Consider the following 17,864-nt stretch of genomic DNA (forward strand, 5'->3'; position numbering starts at 1 on the left):
ATGTCAAATTATCAATATTTCTTCTATCAATCACCATGGATACCCTGGAAAACCATTTATCCATTTTCCATAACGCTTATCCTACACAGGGTCGTGGGGAGACTGGAGCTTATCCCAGGGAACTCTGGGTACAATCTCACACACCCACTCACACACTATGGTCAATGTGGAAATGCCAAACAGCGCATGTCTTTGGACTGGGGGAAGAACCTGGGGTGCCTGGAGGAAGCCCCCAGAACAGTGGGAGAACATGCAAGCACCACACACAGGGCGGAGGTGGGATGTCACCGTTGCCCACCATGCAGAAATTGCTGTACCTGAATGTGAAGCCTCATTGGAGCTACAATTGGAATCCTGTGTTGTGGTCACTTGACACAAAAAAGTTTAGGCCACGTGGCATTGTCATGTTTGGTGAAAAATTGGGCCTTCATACAAGCCCACTGCAAGTTGGTGTTTGTGAACTGCTGATGTTCTGGTGCTGTTTTGTTTCTGGTGGAACAAGAGCTCTTGTCGAGATTGATTGAAATTGATAAACGTAGCTATGCACCAGGATATTTCAGCAGAAAACCTGCTACAAGGAGGTTAAGACTTGGCCAAAAAATATAGATTTTAACAAGATAATGGCCTCAAATATACCAACAAATGACCACCAAAGCTTTATCTCTGGCACGAGGTTACAACTTTGCAGATGATATACAAATGCAGGTGGAGATTATAACAAGACTTCAAATATAGAAGCAAATCAACACCATAGATCACCCCTCTTCTGACTCTGCCAGGAGGTTAAGGCTTGGAAATGCTGCTTGTAATATGCGTAACAGATGTGGCTAAGTTTAATAAATACACAAGCAAGCGACGCAGAAATCGGAGTCCGATCTTAAAGTCCTCAAATCAAGCAAGAGTCAAAATACCAGTCAGACCGATCAAGACCAAAGGATCATCCAAAATACCAGAACCAGGAATCAGGGCAAGAGTCATGCACATCAAGGCAAACAGATGAATGGATCAGTACTTAGACATGGAGATATCGGCAAGGCTTCACAATGACTGAACGTCCCCGAACTGCTTATATAGAAACGAACCTGGAAGTACATCCACACGCAGCATGTTCGGAATATACTTATATAATAGAATCTACAGGAAAATGCAAATCTGAAAAGAACAAGTCAAGTTTTTCCAACTAAACCTTGCACCAAGAGGTCAAGACTTCAAGAATACACTTTGTAATAAAGTGACCCACACATGGCCTGGAGATCCTGTATGAAAGTATAAGTCTCTACTGCATTCTTAATAACAGCAAATATCTTTCTTCTGTAAAAAGAAAAAAAAAAAAAGAAAGAAGAGGAAAGAAAGCCCAGAGCTAAGTAAGAACAGAGAAGAAAGAACTGCTCGTTTGGAAAACTCTGAATAAATGGGTTCTCTCTCTCTCACTCTCTCTCTCTCTCTCTCTCTTTTCCCCACTGGGCAGAATTTTATTTATCTGTTTTGATAATTCCATCGCATTTGACTGATGTGATGTAAACGGCTCGATTTATCATCGCAGAATTTCCTGAGCTAGTTTCATCAGACTCCAACATTGCGGGCTTTTTTTTCCCAACTCTGATTTCTATGACAAGTAATATTGATTCACTGTGATTCATCTCATACACAATGTTACTTTTATTTATTGGTGAGTCAAGTAAAGAAATCTAGTAAAAAAAACCAAAAAAAACCACCAGACGAATGGCACGCGAAGCCGGAGTGTTATATAAAAGCGGAAGGGTTTCTTTTTTTCCCCCTGATGCTTTGAGAATACCTCCCTCCTCCACGAGAGGTTCAGAGAAAGGTTTCTTTTCTCTCCTGAGCTGACTCACAGTCTCCGCCGTGTTATTGAAAGTGAAACTCTGCTCTTACAGTTTTCCCACAATGCCTTCAACACCTTTTTCCATCTCTTCTTTCAGAATGTGAGAGACTGTAGTTAGTACTATTTAGACTTCACGTTCTTACTGCGACAGAATTCAAAATATATACAGTGTTTATCAACAGCTGGGTATTAAGATGTTCCTGTTCTTCTTTACATTTTCTTTTCTTGTCTTTTCGTGTTTAAATTTCACTTCGCTAATTGGGAATATCAATGTTAGTTATTACAATTTTTTTTTAAAATGTTGTGGTATTATTTCTACATTGCCGTCTGGTAAACAGATTTATTCGCTTTCCAGGCTGCTGTAGAGGTCAGTTAAGTCTTATTTAGGTGTTAAGATGATCTGTGAGATGATTATCACACCTTATGTTATGAACAAGCATTTACTGTCAGAAAAAAAAAAACACCTAGCGTACATGTGTACATGTGAATGTGTTCTACTGAGGTACAAACGGTGTTAGTCACATCGAAGCTACAAATGTTAACCAAATGTTTCCTTTTTTTACCTTCATTTATTCTTTCTTTCTTTCTCATTCTTAAATTTCCTTTATTTATTTTTTTATTACATTTTCTTTATTTGTCTTTATTTTTCCATTTATTTATTTTAGTTTTCACCTTTTGTCTTTATTTTTAATTTAAGAAAAAATCTCTATTTTTATGTAAGCTTTTTTTCCTTTTAAAAAAATATTTTTCCTTTTTCATTCTTTTCCCCTTTTTTCATTTCCATCTTCTTCCATTTCCTGTTATTTCTGTCTAATTTTGATTTCATTTTCTTTCTTTCCTTAAATTTTATTTTTTAATTAACTGCATTTTCTTTAGTTTTGTCTTCCTTATTTGTTAATTTCCTCTTTTTTTCCTTTCTTCATTTAATTTCTTTAATTTAATTTCTTCCTTTTTTTCATTGTTGTGTTTTCTCTGTAATTTTCCATCTCATTCTTTTATTTGTATAATTTCTTTCTTTCTGTTCATTTATTTATGAATTCTATCTCTTTTTTATTTAGTTTTTTCCTTTCTTTATCTTCGTTTGTTTGATGGTTTCCACTTTTTTTTCTTTGTTTATTTAATTTGTTCATTTAGCTTTCTTTCATTTTAAACTGTATTTATTTTTTGTTTTATTTTTCATTTTATTTACTCTTTCTTTCTTTCTTTCTTTTCTTTTTATATATTAAACATTTCTTTCCTTATTTACTTAATTTTTATTCTCTTTCTTGCTTGAGGCTAATTCTGTATTTTTTAAAATTTGTTTGTTTGTTGATTGAGTCCATATTTTTCTTTGCCTTTCTTTGTTTGTTTCTTTCTTTCTACCAGCCTTCCTTCGTTCAACCTTAAGTTGCTTACTTCTCACCTTCTTCCACCCAGACGTCCTCACACTGAGCAGGAATATCGTGTATTTTTACATATTTGATGTATTTTGGTGGTTATTTTTTTATTTTTCTCAAGGACATCAGTAATAAGAAAGCACTGGGACGTGCTGCTGCTGCTGCTAATACGTCCTGGAGAGAGAGAGCGAGTGTGTGCTGGAGAGATAGAGGGCAAGTGGAAAATTACTCTAAAGAGCTTTTTTCGAGGTTTAGACGAAGAGAAAATTGAGAAAAAGTGTAAGAGAGAAACGAGGAGAACATTGCCTGAAGTCATGGCCGTACAGCCTGGAGGAAACTCACCTAATGAGTCACGACACATAAATACTAATTTACAGCAAAGTAAAAAATTAAAAATAAAACTGCTCATAGATGTACGTATTAAATAAGAGGGGAAAGTCTACAACAAATACTAGTGTGTTAAAGGTACAAAAAAAATCCATTTCATTACTTCATTATAAAATTTAAATAAATGGATTTTTAAACATCAACATTATTAGCCTCTTTTTATGTGGAGGGGGTTTTTATTTTTTTTTTCAGTTGTTGTTGCTGTAATTACTTTTTCACATCCTGCTCCTTTCATTCGGAACCTCTGCAAGACGCCAATTCAGAGCGATGACACGGAGCAGCCACCTTTAAACCACCACTAATTAGCCCTAAAGATAGATCAACTAAATGTGTGGAGAAGTCACAGAGGTGTGTGTGTACGCCTCAGGAGGCGACGATGACCGCTTTTGCTCTCTGCTTTGAGTCGAACCTTTATAATGTGTAAAGTGCAGAATCTTCTCACAGTCTGTTTATCTGCAGTGAAAACAAGAAATACAGTCAGATTGAACATCGGGTGCTGGGTCACTGGCAGAGAGGAACATTTTTAGAACGTTTCTTCTTCCAAAGGTGCCTCAATTATCAGGCAGGATACAAAACCGTTCATTCACAGGAGCGTTTTAGAAAAGTTAGTTCAGAAAAACGCTGCGATGACGTGAACCTTGACTGATCGGCTTCGGATCGTGTAATCGAGTCACTGAACCGAATTTAACGAACGTTTTGTGTGAAACTCAGAAAGAAAGCAGTCCAAAAGAAATCCACGTTCAAATAGGACAAAAGAAATGGCACCCTATAAAAGTTGGAAGAGTCTGAGTGTGGCTATGGTTTGTTGACGAAACTGCAGCGGCTGAGGAATATTTTTCTCTTCTTCCGTTTTCTCCGCAATTTGGTTTATTCCAATTCCCATCCCGTCCCCTAGCATACAACAGCTACCAACTGGAGAGAGTGAAGGCTAACACGTACTTCCTCCGAGACAACCACATCTTTTCAAACTGCTGAAACAGGGCAGCATCTGATACACGCTCTGAGAAAAGCGCTATCGGCCCTCTTCTGCATACATGAGCTCACAGATGCACATGATTAGCTAGTGTCCTTGTGATTGACGGGGGGGCGGAGAATACCATCCCTCCCACCCAGACAGCATGGCCGATTTTAGCCCGGTACTTTTCTGTTGAGCCACGCATTGGAGGCGCTCTTTACCCATTAAGTCAGCGAAGTGTCATTTTTGCCTTTTATGGATTTAAGTGGGCGTTACTAAATGTACATCAGCTGTGCTTTGAACACTAAACACGTGGGACTATAACAATTACAATGAAGCTGCTGACTAAATCACTGCATTCTTTACGTTAAAAGAAAAATGAATCATTTGATACAAGTGAACTCCAAGCCAGCAGTAATGCTCAGTGGGCGTGGTCAAGCTCAGACTAGACACCAGGAAGCAGACAGAAATGTTCACTGACTCGTTTATTGAGCTGGACTGGAATTTGAGTTACCTGCTACTGCGTCCTGTCTGGCTCCATCTTAGTCTCGCCGTTGTGCTTTTCGCTGTTGGTGTGTGACAGACGAGTGGACATGGTGGCCGCCTGAACCACAGCCTTGAAGCTGCGCTTGCGTTTCTGCACATTCTGCTCCGGGTGAAAGATGATGATGTACACTTTGGGGATGTAGAGCATACCCAGGGACACGGAGGCACTCAGGCTCATGGACACGGTCAGCGTGGTCGTCTGGATGTACATCTGTAATAGTCACAGTCACGATCCACAGGTGAACACTAAACACCAAGGGCCTGGGTAATGGTTTATGGTTATTACCTGCTCAGATTTTTTTTATCACACGTGTTTGGAAATTCCCACTAGATACACAATAGGGATGTGACCAAATATATTATACAGAATAAACAAATATTGTGTTCTAAACAGATACAAATAGGAAGTGTACTACTAGTTGTTAGGGTTTTTTTTTTTTAATGGTCTGCATTTATATATCACTTAAGAAAGCACTACATCAGGACTGGGATCTCAGGGGACACAGCAAAACAAAGTCACACTAGTGGGAGGTTTTTACTTTCATGCGGTGAAGTGCGAGCGATCGGATATGAAGATCGTGGGACAAAAGACGGACGACATTCAGTAACATGGACATACAGCATTCATACATTCATCCTTAGTAACTGGTCTGGTCAGGGTCGTGACAGTTTAAGTTAAGCTACTAGTTTGTTTATTTTTGGGGGGAAATAGAGTAAGAAGGGTTTAAAATAACGTCAAGCAAAGAATTCCTGCAACGACAGGTTTTCAGAACATTGCAGGAACGTTATATTCGCAACATTCCAGGAAAAAACCCCAGAACCTGTCAAATACATTATTGAACAATCTGGTAGACTTTTTGGTATCTAAAACCGGGTTCCTGTTTTCCTTGCACTCCTGCGTGTATTTTTAAAACGGCTGCCGAATTTTACAACAGCTTTCAATTATTGAAATCCTCTGTTTAAAACAGTGACGCTACTTGAAAGACCAGAACTAATATCTTTTAATGAATAAATAAAATCCCGTAGACGGTTTCCCACCAGGAGAAATCACGCGTAGTGTCGTTGTGGTGAAAAGAAACGGGGGGCCTCGGTGGTGGTTCACCTGGCGGAGGAGAGACGGAGCGAACAAACGAATGCTCGAGTTCTTCATTCTTGTGGTGGCTTCTCTTAGCTTTATTAGGATGGGTGAAGGCATTGTCTCTCCGGCTCCCCCACACTCGTCTTATCTACCTCCCACCACAATTAAACCCCTCGCTGCAATGAAGCAGGGCCTTTGTCTCCATGTCATGGTGTGTCTTCAAGAGATAAAGACAGGCGGGGTGGTGGAGATGAGGGGGAGAAGACGTCTTCTTTTCTGCACGTCTCATCTCTCCCTGTGTTCGCACGTTGCCATATGAAAGCTCGCTTCAAAAGAGAAACTGCTTGAGACGCAACTTTGGCGGCGTTATCACGGGCCTGGCAGGTTGCTGCTTGCTTTGGCACATTCATATTGAAATGACTTCATTCTGCATAATTTTGCTACACGAGGACTTAAGTAGTCGCTAAACTGTTGGGCCTTTTTGTCGGTGAACTGGGGAAAGATAGGGTTGTGGTAAAATGGTGGCTGTTCCTTCGGAAGTCATAATTTCCTGCTGCGTGGGTAAACGCGCTGTACGATTCCTTGTGTTTTGAACACACGCAGGATGAAGGAAGAAGAATAATTAAGGGTTTATGGTAGCATAGTGCTTTATAATACTAATCATAGAGGAGATGAAGTGTGTAATGAGTGTAATGAGATTTCTCTCTATACAGTCTGTCTCAATGTACCTGATCTCATGGCCAATATGTGCAAATTTGTATAAACGAGGGGCTGAATTTATTAATGTGGCTGAATTTCATTTGAAGAAGCTGTAAAAAAAAAAAAAAAAGGGCTTTATCTATCTGTCTATCTATTTTTTTATTTTCCTGCCTGTTTGTTTGTTTATTTATCATTCATTTATCGTTAATTATTCGATTCATTTGTTTATTACTTGCTTGTTGCACGCACGCTTATTCGATTGTTTATGACTCAGTTAGGTCACTGAATTATTTTTCCTTTTCATATCTTCTCTTTTTGCGCTCCCACTCTTAGGAGTGGTTGTAATAGTCCATAAAAATGTACCTTTATACTGTATATTCATTATTTAGTCCCTCATTGTCCTCCTAAAGGTTGCAGGTAATAATAAAAATAAATAAATATTCATAAGAAATGAGTCATTCAAATAGTTATAATAGTCCTGTTCGTGATATTGATATACGCTTCACCATCAATGTGGCCAAATGTGGCCTGGTTTCCCATATGGAAAGCCTTCAGGGTCAGTTTTGTTCCACTTTAGCGTTTAGAGGAAAGCTTTCCCATGTAGAAGGTACTAAGGGTAGAAATGATAAAAGAAAGAAACAAGAAAAGAAAAAAAGTTTATGAGATGAAAATGATCAAAATTGGCTAAATGAACTGGTAGAGGAAGCAAATTCCTTTTCCGTCCTGCGTTCTTTCCCACTTGACTTGTAAATGTAAATATGTAATGTTTAGAAACCGGACAGTAGCGAAGTCGTGTCGTTAACCCGACAGCTCTCACCTTCTCCGTGGACTGTGCCGTACCAAAGAAGATGGGCACGAAGGCCAGCCACACGATGCAGGTGGTGTACATGGTGAAGCCGATGGGCTTGGCTTCGTTGAAAGTCTCGGGGACGCCTCGACTTTTGACGGCATAAACGGTGCACGTGACCATGAGCAAGATGCTGTAGCTCAGGCAGCAGATCAGAGACAGGTCGGACATGTCGCACTTCAGGATGCCACGTGCCAGCTCGGGGTTGGGCGGCCGCAGCTCATCGTAGTCCACAATAGTGTGGGGCGGCACCACGCCGAACCAGATAAACACTCCGATCACCTGCACAGAGAGAGGGATGAAGATCTGGGGTGAGATGCAGGAATATAGTGACCTATTGGGGGAAAATGTCAGATGCTGTGTCTCAGATTGTTTACTTATATACTATTCCCAATGCTTAGATATATATATAAACTGTCTCGTCTCTTGTCTTCAATGTGTTCTTCAGTGTGTTCACACTGAAAAATATAAAAAAAAAAACGACTTATTGCTGAAAAAATTGTGAAGTGTAGACACTTTTTGCAATTCCTTGTCCCATCATGCAAAGGAAAAAAACAAAGCAGGTGTCTGATGCTGGGATGCATCAGTGACTACGTTTACATGGACAGCAGGAATCTAATTATTGACCTTATTCTGAATAAGACAGTATTGTCATTAAGGTGTTTACATGAGTCGCTTTTAGAATACTCCTTTCATGTTCAGGTTTTACGTGTTATAGAACATAGATGGATTAACGTCACACGTCATTACGTCACCGCGCCACACCGTCCGACGTCCCTCCAGAATTTCACGTATCGACATACAGTTCATCTTCGTTATGGGACCGTATACAGTTTTGGGTGTTTTTATTTTAAATTTTACGAAAGCTTCAAGTGCAGTTAATTATTTGTCGTGCTGTACGTGCAAATAGACGACTGCTTGAAGCCGTGGGCTGCGTCCCAAACCGCGTACTTATCGTCTATATAGTAGCTCAGATACATGTATTTTTCCTACTATATAGCAGGTAAGTACGCGGTTTGGGACGCAGCCGTGCTCTCTTGTTTACCGTCAAACGGTTGAGTGCTGCCTTGTGTGTACGTGTCCTGTCGCAAAATGTGGTGAAAACTCCCACACGACGTTAATAGTGTGATTAAGGTGTGTACGTGTCTGTAACACACGTCGATAATGCGACTAAAACAGGAGTACTCCACACGTCTTAATTCCATTTGTGCTTACTTCGAGTATGACTTTAATCGGATTAAAGTAATAAAAAATCGCTGTTTACATGCTAGTTTTTTAATCAGAGTATCGTCTTAATTGGGTTAATATCGGATTATTGTTGTCCATACAACTACTGTACGAGTGCATGCTTCTGGTCCTCGCTGTTAGCAATATTGACACTGAAATGAGTAACCTACTTAGTATTAAAGGTGTCATGGAACATCTTATTTAGCTCGGTTTACGTCGGTTTCTACTGTATGCATGTTTATGTATGTTTTGCCAGCAATGAACTCCTCGTTCTTGGTTTGACTTTTTACGATGTTTGAACAGTATTCTCAATAGACAGCGAAAGGACATCCGACCCCGGTCATTAAAAGATGTGCTAGGTGCCGTGAATTAGACAGGCAAAGTAGACCCGGCCGAGTGAGAGGAAAGGAAGTGCACATCTCTCCGTGCTCAGTGCTCGCAGAACTCTCACATGTGACAGTTTCTCTGAATACTCACTTCACTGCTCCATGCTTATGAGTACGTTTGTGTGCGTGCAAGTCCCAGCACCCTGCTCTTGTTGTAACGACCGTGTTCGCTGATACAGCTCTGCTCGCTCAGGTCGGCCATCCTTTCTGTTAAAGATACCGTTTAAACTCCATCACATTTTTTTTTTTCATTCAGGATACTTGTAGGAAGATAGAGTAGCGCCTTAATCTTGATATTTTCACAGAGCACAGTTTGCAGTCTGCTTTGCTTTGATTGCCATCATTAATCATGAAAAAACATCCAGATCACTGTCATTCTGTATCGTCTGTTCATCATTGCGGCATTAGTGCACTAGGCTTACGGCACACAGTATCAGACGCTGGTATCTGGAAACATTTTTACGAGTAAAAGTCAGAGTAAATGAACAGGGAATCGGACCAATATCAGACCCAGTGCCATCGGTATTGCTGCGTAGAAGGGAAAGAGCTGGTAGCAGATAACAGACAGGAAGGACGTACCTGGTTACTGATGATGACGCAGATCTGTAGATTAAAATGAACAACACAGATAGTTCCATCTTTGAAAAAAAAATGCTTTAAAAAGGGTTATCTGGTGTAGTTAAGGGTTCTTCAGTTTACTGAAGTTCTACCTGGAACTCTCTCTAAAAGGGAAACCCTCCGTCATAGGGATCTGAAATTTTCAGGTTTTTGATCATTTTGATGATGCAACAGCCAGGCATGGGTGCGAGCCAAGGGAGCAAAATTAGGCGTGCTTTCTAGGTGGGTGGGATGGCATTGTCTCTCTCCCCTGTCAATCACAGAGACACTAGCCAATCGTGGGTGTCTGTCGGCTCACGTATGCAGAAGAGGGTAGATAGCGCTTTCCCTACAAGTGTGTTACCGTATGCTGCCCTGTGACGCAGAATGTGCAGCAGCTGGGTGCGAAATGACACGTGACCGGAAAAGGAGGAAATAAGTACAAGAAATGCAAAGTGGAATAATTAGAATAATAGAAATATAATGTAAAAGTAACTTACTGGTAAAATGCAAATAATAATTTATGGTTAAATGCTACAAAAAAAAAAAAATGTTCAGCTTGTTTTTAAAAAAAAAAAAAAATAAATAAATCAGTGATAGATAGAGCATGGTGAATTGGTAATGTGGTCCAGAAAGACTGCTTAGCCAAAGTACTTTTGATAAAGATGTGTCACATAAATCAATGTAAATGTAAAGATGGAGATAAAGATGGGTGTCAATACATATGAGCACTATGAGCCCTCTATGATCAATGGAATTGTTCATATAATATCATACAGTATATATAACTGATCATTACACACAGTCAAACAGATCACGCTCAGGATTATTTGTCTGGATTTGTGAGTCCTTGGGTTCAGTTCAGACGGAATTCAGACAAAGACCAAGCTTCATTTGTGGAGTGGAGAACTCCAAAAAGCATCCTGTTAAAGAAACGTACAAGATAATTGTCGTAAGTAGCCCCGTTTGCAATTAATAAGGTTTAATTTGGGGTTTTAAAATGACCCTCCTACCAAGAAGTAGACAGATTAAACTGCAGGAAACGGTGCTCTTGTGTATTTATCCCGTATCACAGTCCTTCATTTGAATACAGCAGCTGGACGGTAGAAGAACACAGAGACGAGCCCGTCCTCCCCACCTGTTCGTCGCAGGAACTCACTCACTGAAGCTTAATCTCGTCTGCTAATGCAAAAAAAAAACAAAAACAACGAGAAAAAAAAACTTCCAGAAGAAAGTTTCAGGTCATGGAAGGGGAACGCAGACGCAGACGTGAAGACAGATGCTGCTGTCATGAAGCTCAGCAGAATGGCAGCGCGATCATTTAGACTCGCTGACACCTCCGCCATCATGAGCAGGGAGGCAGGGCTAAAAAATATCCCGCTGTCAATCAATTCGGCGCCAGAGGACGGATAAGCTCCTCTCCCCCGCATCCCACTTCCACTGAGTCATGCACATCTCATTCAAATACTAAGCTCACAGCCACAATAGCTTTATTAATATTTCTGCCTGTAAACGTGTGCATCAGCACCCTGCAACTTTTTTACGGTATCAGAGGAAGAAGGAAGATTAGCGTGGGCTAGTTTTCCTCTGTCTCAGGCATATTACTTACAAACCAGTAGCTGGAATTGATGAGGAATTTTGTTGCCGATGCGTACCAGTGAGCTGGTCTGTGCAAGGTTGAGCACCCACATTGATGAGATGTGCAGACAGCTTAGCATCAAAAACTGGATTGCCTGTCTGTGTGTTTCTGGATCCTATTCAGAAATAATTCATCATTCTTGGAGAGGATATAAGATCTCTGTCGACCGCTTTTGTTTTCCTACAGCGCTCCAGATTGCTATTTTAAACCGTATAAAGCTCTTTTACTCGCGGCTTCTTAATCAGTTCTTCCCCTTAAAAGCGCACAGTAAAAAATGATATCTCGGCAAGTGGAAATCTCTTGAATATAGTCAGATTTGATCTTTCTACTCGTTTCAAGCTTGAAACGATCTTGTTCTGTTGGAACTTTGATCATTTTAAGCTTTCATTTTTGAAAAAGACGCGAAATGATCTGCCAGCTATCCATCCATTTTCTGTACCACTTATCCTACACAGGATCGCAGGAAGCCTGCAGTCTATCCCAGAGGACTCGGGGCACAAGGGGGACACCTTGGGGTATTGCATGGCTCAATCACACACCCGTTCACACACTTTGGAAATACCAATCAGCCTACAACGCATGTCTTCGGACTGGTGGAGGAAGCACAGAAGGAGAACCCCATGCACACAGGGCGGAGGCGGGAATCGAACCCCCAACCCCAGAGGTGCGATGCGAACCACTAAGCCACCGTGCCCCCTAATTTATCTGCCAATATCTTATAATAAGAAATACTTGACAGATCGAGTTCAATGCTAGGATGTTCAAAGTGCTAAGATGGCATTTTTTTTGCCGTGCGTATTATATAACAGGGGAATTTAACTAAATTTGGGTCACTGCGTAAAATATCTTGCTTACAAAGGCACTGAAGCGACTAACAGGACTGGATGGGGACAACAGTTACCTTAACTATTAGTGCGTAACTTAGTGCTTACGCTAAGGTAATTAGTGCTAAGGTAATTAGGGCTTACCTTAACTTAATAGTTGCTTAACTATTAGTGCAGGAACTCCCAGTCTTCTTATTGGTTTCATTTGTTTTACTCTAAATATGAAGACAGATTTTGTGTGCCACTGTTTAGAAATGTAGTCGAAGAGATTTTGTACGTGTTATTTTTCACTATCCTGACACGCTGCGCTAGTGTAGGAGTTCAGCAATAAACCTTTCCTTGTCCACCTACCTCCGCTAGTTCCTCGACAACATCGAGTGATCCTGACTCAACAGAACAACAGAAGCAGTTCTGAATTTGACACGGAGAATAAATGCATCCTTCTCTGTCTTTTAGCATTCAGTTTAAAAAAGCCACGTTGCCTCTGTGCTAATCAGACCAGAGAGAGAAAATAAAATGAAAAACATCTATGAAAATCTGTGAAGATTTTCTGACCGAATATCTCCAGGCCCTGTAGCTACTCTCTGGTCAGACGAGCTGTCTTCAAAAGCTAAATAATTTACCACAAGACGCTTTCAGAAGATCTGCTAGAGATCCTGGTGAGCTGGGTCAGCTATCGAACGGCTGCTGTTATTTAATTCAGTCCTCTGAAATATTTTTGTTGGGTCCACGTCTGGACTACAGTCTGCCAGTGGACGACCCTTGACCTTGTTATACAGTGTAGTTATATGAATGAGGAATGAAGTTCTCGATCTGTCCAATGTAGGTCTGGACCCAGTGATGCATCCTGGGAGAGGAAAGGGTTTAACCCAGAATGGATCACATCTCCATTTTCCCAGAATGCACTGGGATCACTAATGAGATGTTTGAGGTGATCCAGTCGATCTACTGTGATGTTTCCGAGATGTTTCATTTATGATCACTCGCACAGGATCTTTTGGGTAAATGTAGGCAGATGTGTTTTGTGTTTGTCACCTCACTCCAATCGCACACACACACACACCTGTTCCCAATTACTGGCTCACAACAAAAACATGCACAAACCTCAGTTCTCTGTGATCCTTGCCGATCACTTTTGCCATTACCAAACCTGCATTCTATTATGGTTTTGACCGTTGTCTAATTTAGCCCACTTGTTGATCTATTGTGTGTCTATGACAGGGATCTTCAATCTTGTCCGCAAAGGTCCGGTGTGCCTGCAGGCTTTCATACCAGACAAATAAAAGGCATACATGATAGCTGAGTGGAGACGAACTGATTAAATGAGTGGAATCAGGTGTGGCTCCTGCCTGATTGGAATGAAAGCCTGCAGCCACACCAGCCCTTTGTGGATAAGATTGAAGACCCATGTCTGACTTCTGGATGGAGTTCTCATCACTTGGAAACCACTCACTGCTGCTAAGGATGGCCCCCATATGGACAGCATAAAGATACATGAGATTAATGTGGCTGTAATCACTTAGAAACCATGAAGATGGCTTTGGACTGCAATTGCCATGAGCAGTTTTGCACTCAAGTCTCCACCAGTGATACACTGATAACAACAAAATACGTTAAAACTGTATTGAATTTCCTGGGTACTCAGTTGCACGTTTTGACTATATAGCACACAGTTATTGAAGGGAATTCTTTATAATTGCACTATTCGTTGTCACCAAGATGAGGACGGGTTCCCTTTTGAGTCTAGTTCCTCTCAAGGTTTCCTCCTCATATCGTCTTGGGGAGTTTTCTCCTTGCCACGGTCACCTCTGGCCTGCTCATTACGCAACAACGTCCGTTATTAAAAGTACTATACAAATATAATTGAATTGAATTGACGTCTGTGTCATTTGCGGCAACTTCGGCGTGGTAGAATCACATTAAACGCATACTGACACATTCCTATTCGCATCCAAAAAAATATAAAAAAATCTGTGCTCAGCCTAATTCAAACCAGACAAACGTCTCAAACACCATCCAGTCTTTTCTCTCTTTTTCTGGGTCCTGAAGACGTTCCTGTAAAGGAAAACGACCGACCGTCACAGCGCGCTGATACTGGAGACTTCTTCCGTAAACATCTTCTTACTTAATCACATCAACGTACATGTTTCTCTGTTGAATAACCTTTCTTTTAATCTGTTTATCATTAGATACATTAGACCGCGTGAAACATCCGCCATACAAGTCCTTGTGTTACTATGGAAACGATAGCTTATTATAATAAGCGCGTTAATCACAAACAGGCCAATACGCTAGGAATATATACCGTGTTTTCTGTCTAACGTTCATTTCAGGGATCAGAAACACTTCCATTTCGATCCATGCTGACTCTGTGAGGCCAAATGCAACAGAATGATGGATGTTTTAAGAGTTTTTAACAATGGCGCTGCTGTGGTTCACATCACTTCACTGGGAGCCCATTAGAAGAAGAAAAAAAGTATACCAAAGAACGTAATCTCCCAGCCTGATTAAACGGCTTATTATAACGATAGCCTCGATTTATATTACATGTCACAGTGTCATTATTCATTGAATCATCCTCAGCGAGGGCTATTATATATTTAAGTAACCGGAGCTCAGGATCAAAACAAAGACCCTGGAGCTGTAAAGTACACCGCTGTGGCACTCATTTCATTATTGTTGTGTTAAATAAATTCATGCTGCAGTGATACAGTCAAAGCAGTGTGCATACTGGGATTGTGTATTAGTCTTACAGATGCCACCAAACCTAATAGGTAGGTTCCTGAGTGATATTTATATCATATAAGACGTTTCTAACAGGCTACACTTTCAAAAAGAGCTGGAGAAACGTCCCTAGCTTCGCCAACATAAATTGAGCGAATGTATATTAGGTCAATTAACTCTTTCGGAAGGGCGTCGTGGAATAAATATGAATCCAATACACATCAGGATATGATTTCATCCTAGCCACTCAACCTTATGATTATCTGAGCAGAGTTCCAGCAATGAAAAAGGAGTTTATGTCTGAAATATGGGACAAATAAACAGCTTTTGAGAAGAAGTCAGTGTGCCTAAAATCAGGTTGAAATATGGAACTTTTCTTTGAAGTACAGGAGACCTGATAACCGCACTTATAATATAATAATAATATATGTATTATATTTATATTTATTAGCAATAATATAATATGTTGACGCTACAACGCTATAATCTTGTTTTATTTTCTAACATGACCAAACATGATTGATGAATTTCCTGAGCGCTGGACTGCGATCAGTTTTGTCTCACCTGGAAGGAGACGAGGATGAAGGTGATGACGAGCTGCGATGTAGGGCTGATGAACTTCGGCGCCGTCACCGACTTCTTGCCCTGTTCGAAAATGCGGTAGATGCGGTTGGTTTTGGTCAGCATGGCCGAGTAGGTGATGCACATCCCGAGGCCGAGCAGCAGCCTGCGTAAAGCGCACACCACCGTGTTCGGCTCGGCGATCATCAGGAACGTGATGAGGTAGATCAGGAAGATGCCCGTCAGCAGCACGTAGCTCAGCTCGCGCCCTGACGCCCGCACGATGGGCGTGTCGTTGAAGCGCACAAAAACGATCACTACGGACAGAGTGGCTGCGATGCCCAGGATGGCCAGGAACATGGGCACGACAGCCCAGGGCGAGTGCCAATCCAGCTTGATGATGGGTGTGGGCGTGCAGGCAGTGTGGTTCGCCGTGGGCCTCATGTCGAACGGACACATTTCGCACGTCAGCTCGCCCACCTGGTACTGATAGCCATCGCAGGGCTCGCAGTGCCAGCAGCACGGTACGCCTTTCACCATCTTCTTCCTCTCGCCTGGCTGGCACGGGAAGCTACACACAGAAGCAGGGATGTAATGCTCGCCTCCGGACCACTGCATCTCCTCCACCTGAGACATAATATATAAGTTTATAGTAATCAATGTTTTAGTTAATATACAGAATAATTCAAATTGTGAAAGGTTCAAGCAGTACTTGGTACCATAATACAATAAGTGGGGAATAAAACATAAGTGGAGAGTGCTGTTATAAGACAATAATCAATAATTGATTTGATTGAAATAGAGTTGATTATTTTCCAGTAACAGCAAGAGTTTTATTCCTCTTAAACTGCAGCAGCTTGCCAGTGCTGACAGTTTTTTCAGCTTCAGTACTTTTTATCCATTTATAGTTACATTTAATTGTTGCTAAACAAGTCATTCCTATTATCACCTACTTTATCGCAGCTATAAACAGTCTGATGATGGGTCGCTGCCGGGTCGCTGCCCGGTTAGCTCGTAGAGTAGCGTAGCTTTATAGTTTTTATAGTTTTTGTTTGTTTGGTATTTTTTGTATATCGAGTGCATCTAGTTTACAATTTGCAGCATAAACGTAGATTTATTGTGGCTACATGTGCGTTCTAAGGTCGCTAACTCGCCACACTGTAGTTGACATCGACTAGTGAACGATACGGATTCTAGAAGACTCTTTTGGTCACTGGTGTTTTAACATTTTTAAAAAATATTTTTTGAGCAAGTATCATGTTTATCAACTGGATATATTCTCCCGGAGAATCGGCGACCTGCATACTCGCGAGATTTTCTGTTGCAGCCGCAATTCCACCCTCATCAGGCTATTGTTACAGAGAGGATTCCAGAAGAAAGAACACGGAAGAGGCCATCTATCCAAAGGGAATCTTCTCAAAACGAGAAGGGGAAAGAAAAAGGGAAGAATACGAGCTAGACTCAAACGGGAGAAATGTAAACATCGATCGTTCCCCTCAGTCATTACGGCTAATGTCCGTTCTCTCCGTAGCAAAATCGATGAACTGCGAGCTAATGTGAACTATATGCATCGATTTAGGTCCGCTTCTAGTTTGGCATTCACTGAAACGTGGCTAAATAAGAACGATGATGATGACACTTTACATATAGATGGCTTTGGGATTCCCCTGAGACTCGACCGGGATAATGTACTTACGGGCAAACAACATGGCAGTGGTGTTTGTTTTTATGTAAATACATGCCGGTGCTCAACGAGTGTCGTAAGGGAGAACTTGTGCACGTGTGACATTGAACTTTAGGCCGTGTCCCTACGCCATTTTTATCTGCCCAGGGAATTTCCACAGCTTTTTTTATATATCGGTTTATATCCATCCGAGAGCAAATGCCACCACGGCCGCCGAGCATATTAACAAAACCTTGGACAGACTGGAATTAATATCTCTTTAACCACTTGGTTCTGCTGATCACCATACTGTATTGCTTGCACCAGCATATTTACCGGTTATAAGGAGGACAGAGAAGGTTGTAAACGTTGTTAAACAATGGACTAATGGCAGCATTGATAGGCTACAAGGATGGTTTGGAACAACTGATTGGAATACGCTCATATCTCCATCTATTGATATTAATGAGCAAGTGGATATAGTAACGTCGTATATATATCTTTCTGTGTGG

General features: G+C 41.1%; 1 protein-coding gene across 1 annotated transcript in view; it reads right to left on the reverse strand.

Moving 5' to 3' along the window:
* Positions 1–5,078: 5,078 nt before the first annotated feature.
* The window catches only part of grm6a (glutamate receptor, metabotropic 6a), a 56,331-nt gene continuing 43,545 nt past the window's right edge, over positions 5,079–17,864 (reverse strand). The window contains exons 8-10 of the mRNA XM_053625916.1: positions 15,693–16,316; positions 7,702–8,013; positions 5,079–5,318 (exon numbers count right to left, since the gene is read on the reverse strand). Coding sequence (XP_053481891.1) covers positions 5,079–5,318; positions 7,702–8,013; positions 15,693–16,316 — 1,176 coding nt within the window. The remainder of the gene's footprint in view (positions 5,319–7,701; positions 8,014–15,692; positions 16,317–17,864) is intronic.

The sequence above is a fragment of the Ictalurus furcatus genome, chromosome 5 (genome assembly GCF_023375685.1).
Source record: "Ictalurus furcatus strain D&B chromosome 5, Billie_1.0, whole genome shotgun sequence".
In the NCBI taxonomy this organism is placed as follows: Eukaryota; Metazoa; Chordata; class Actinopteri; order Siluriformes; family Ictaluridae; genus Ictalurus; species Ictalurus furcatus.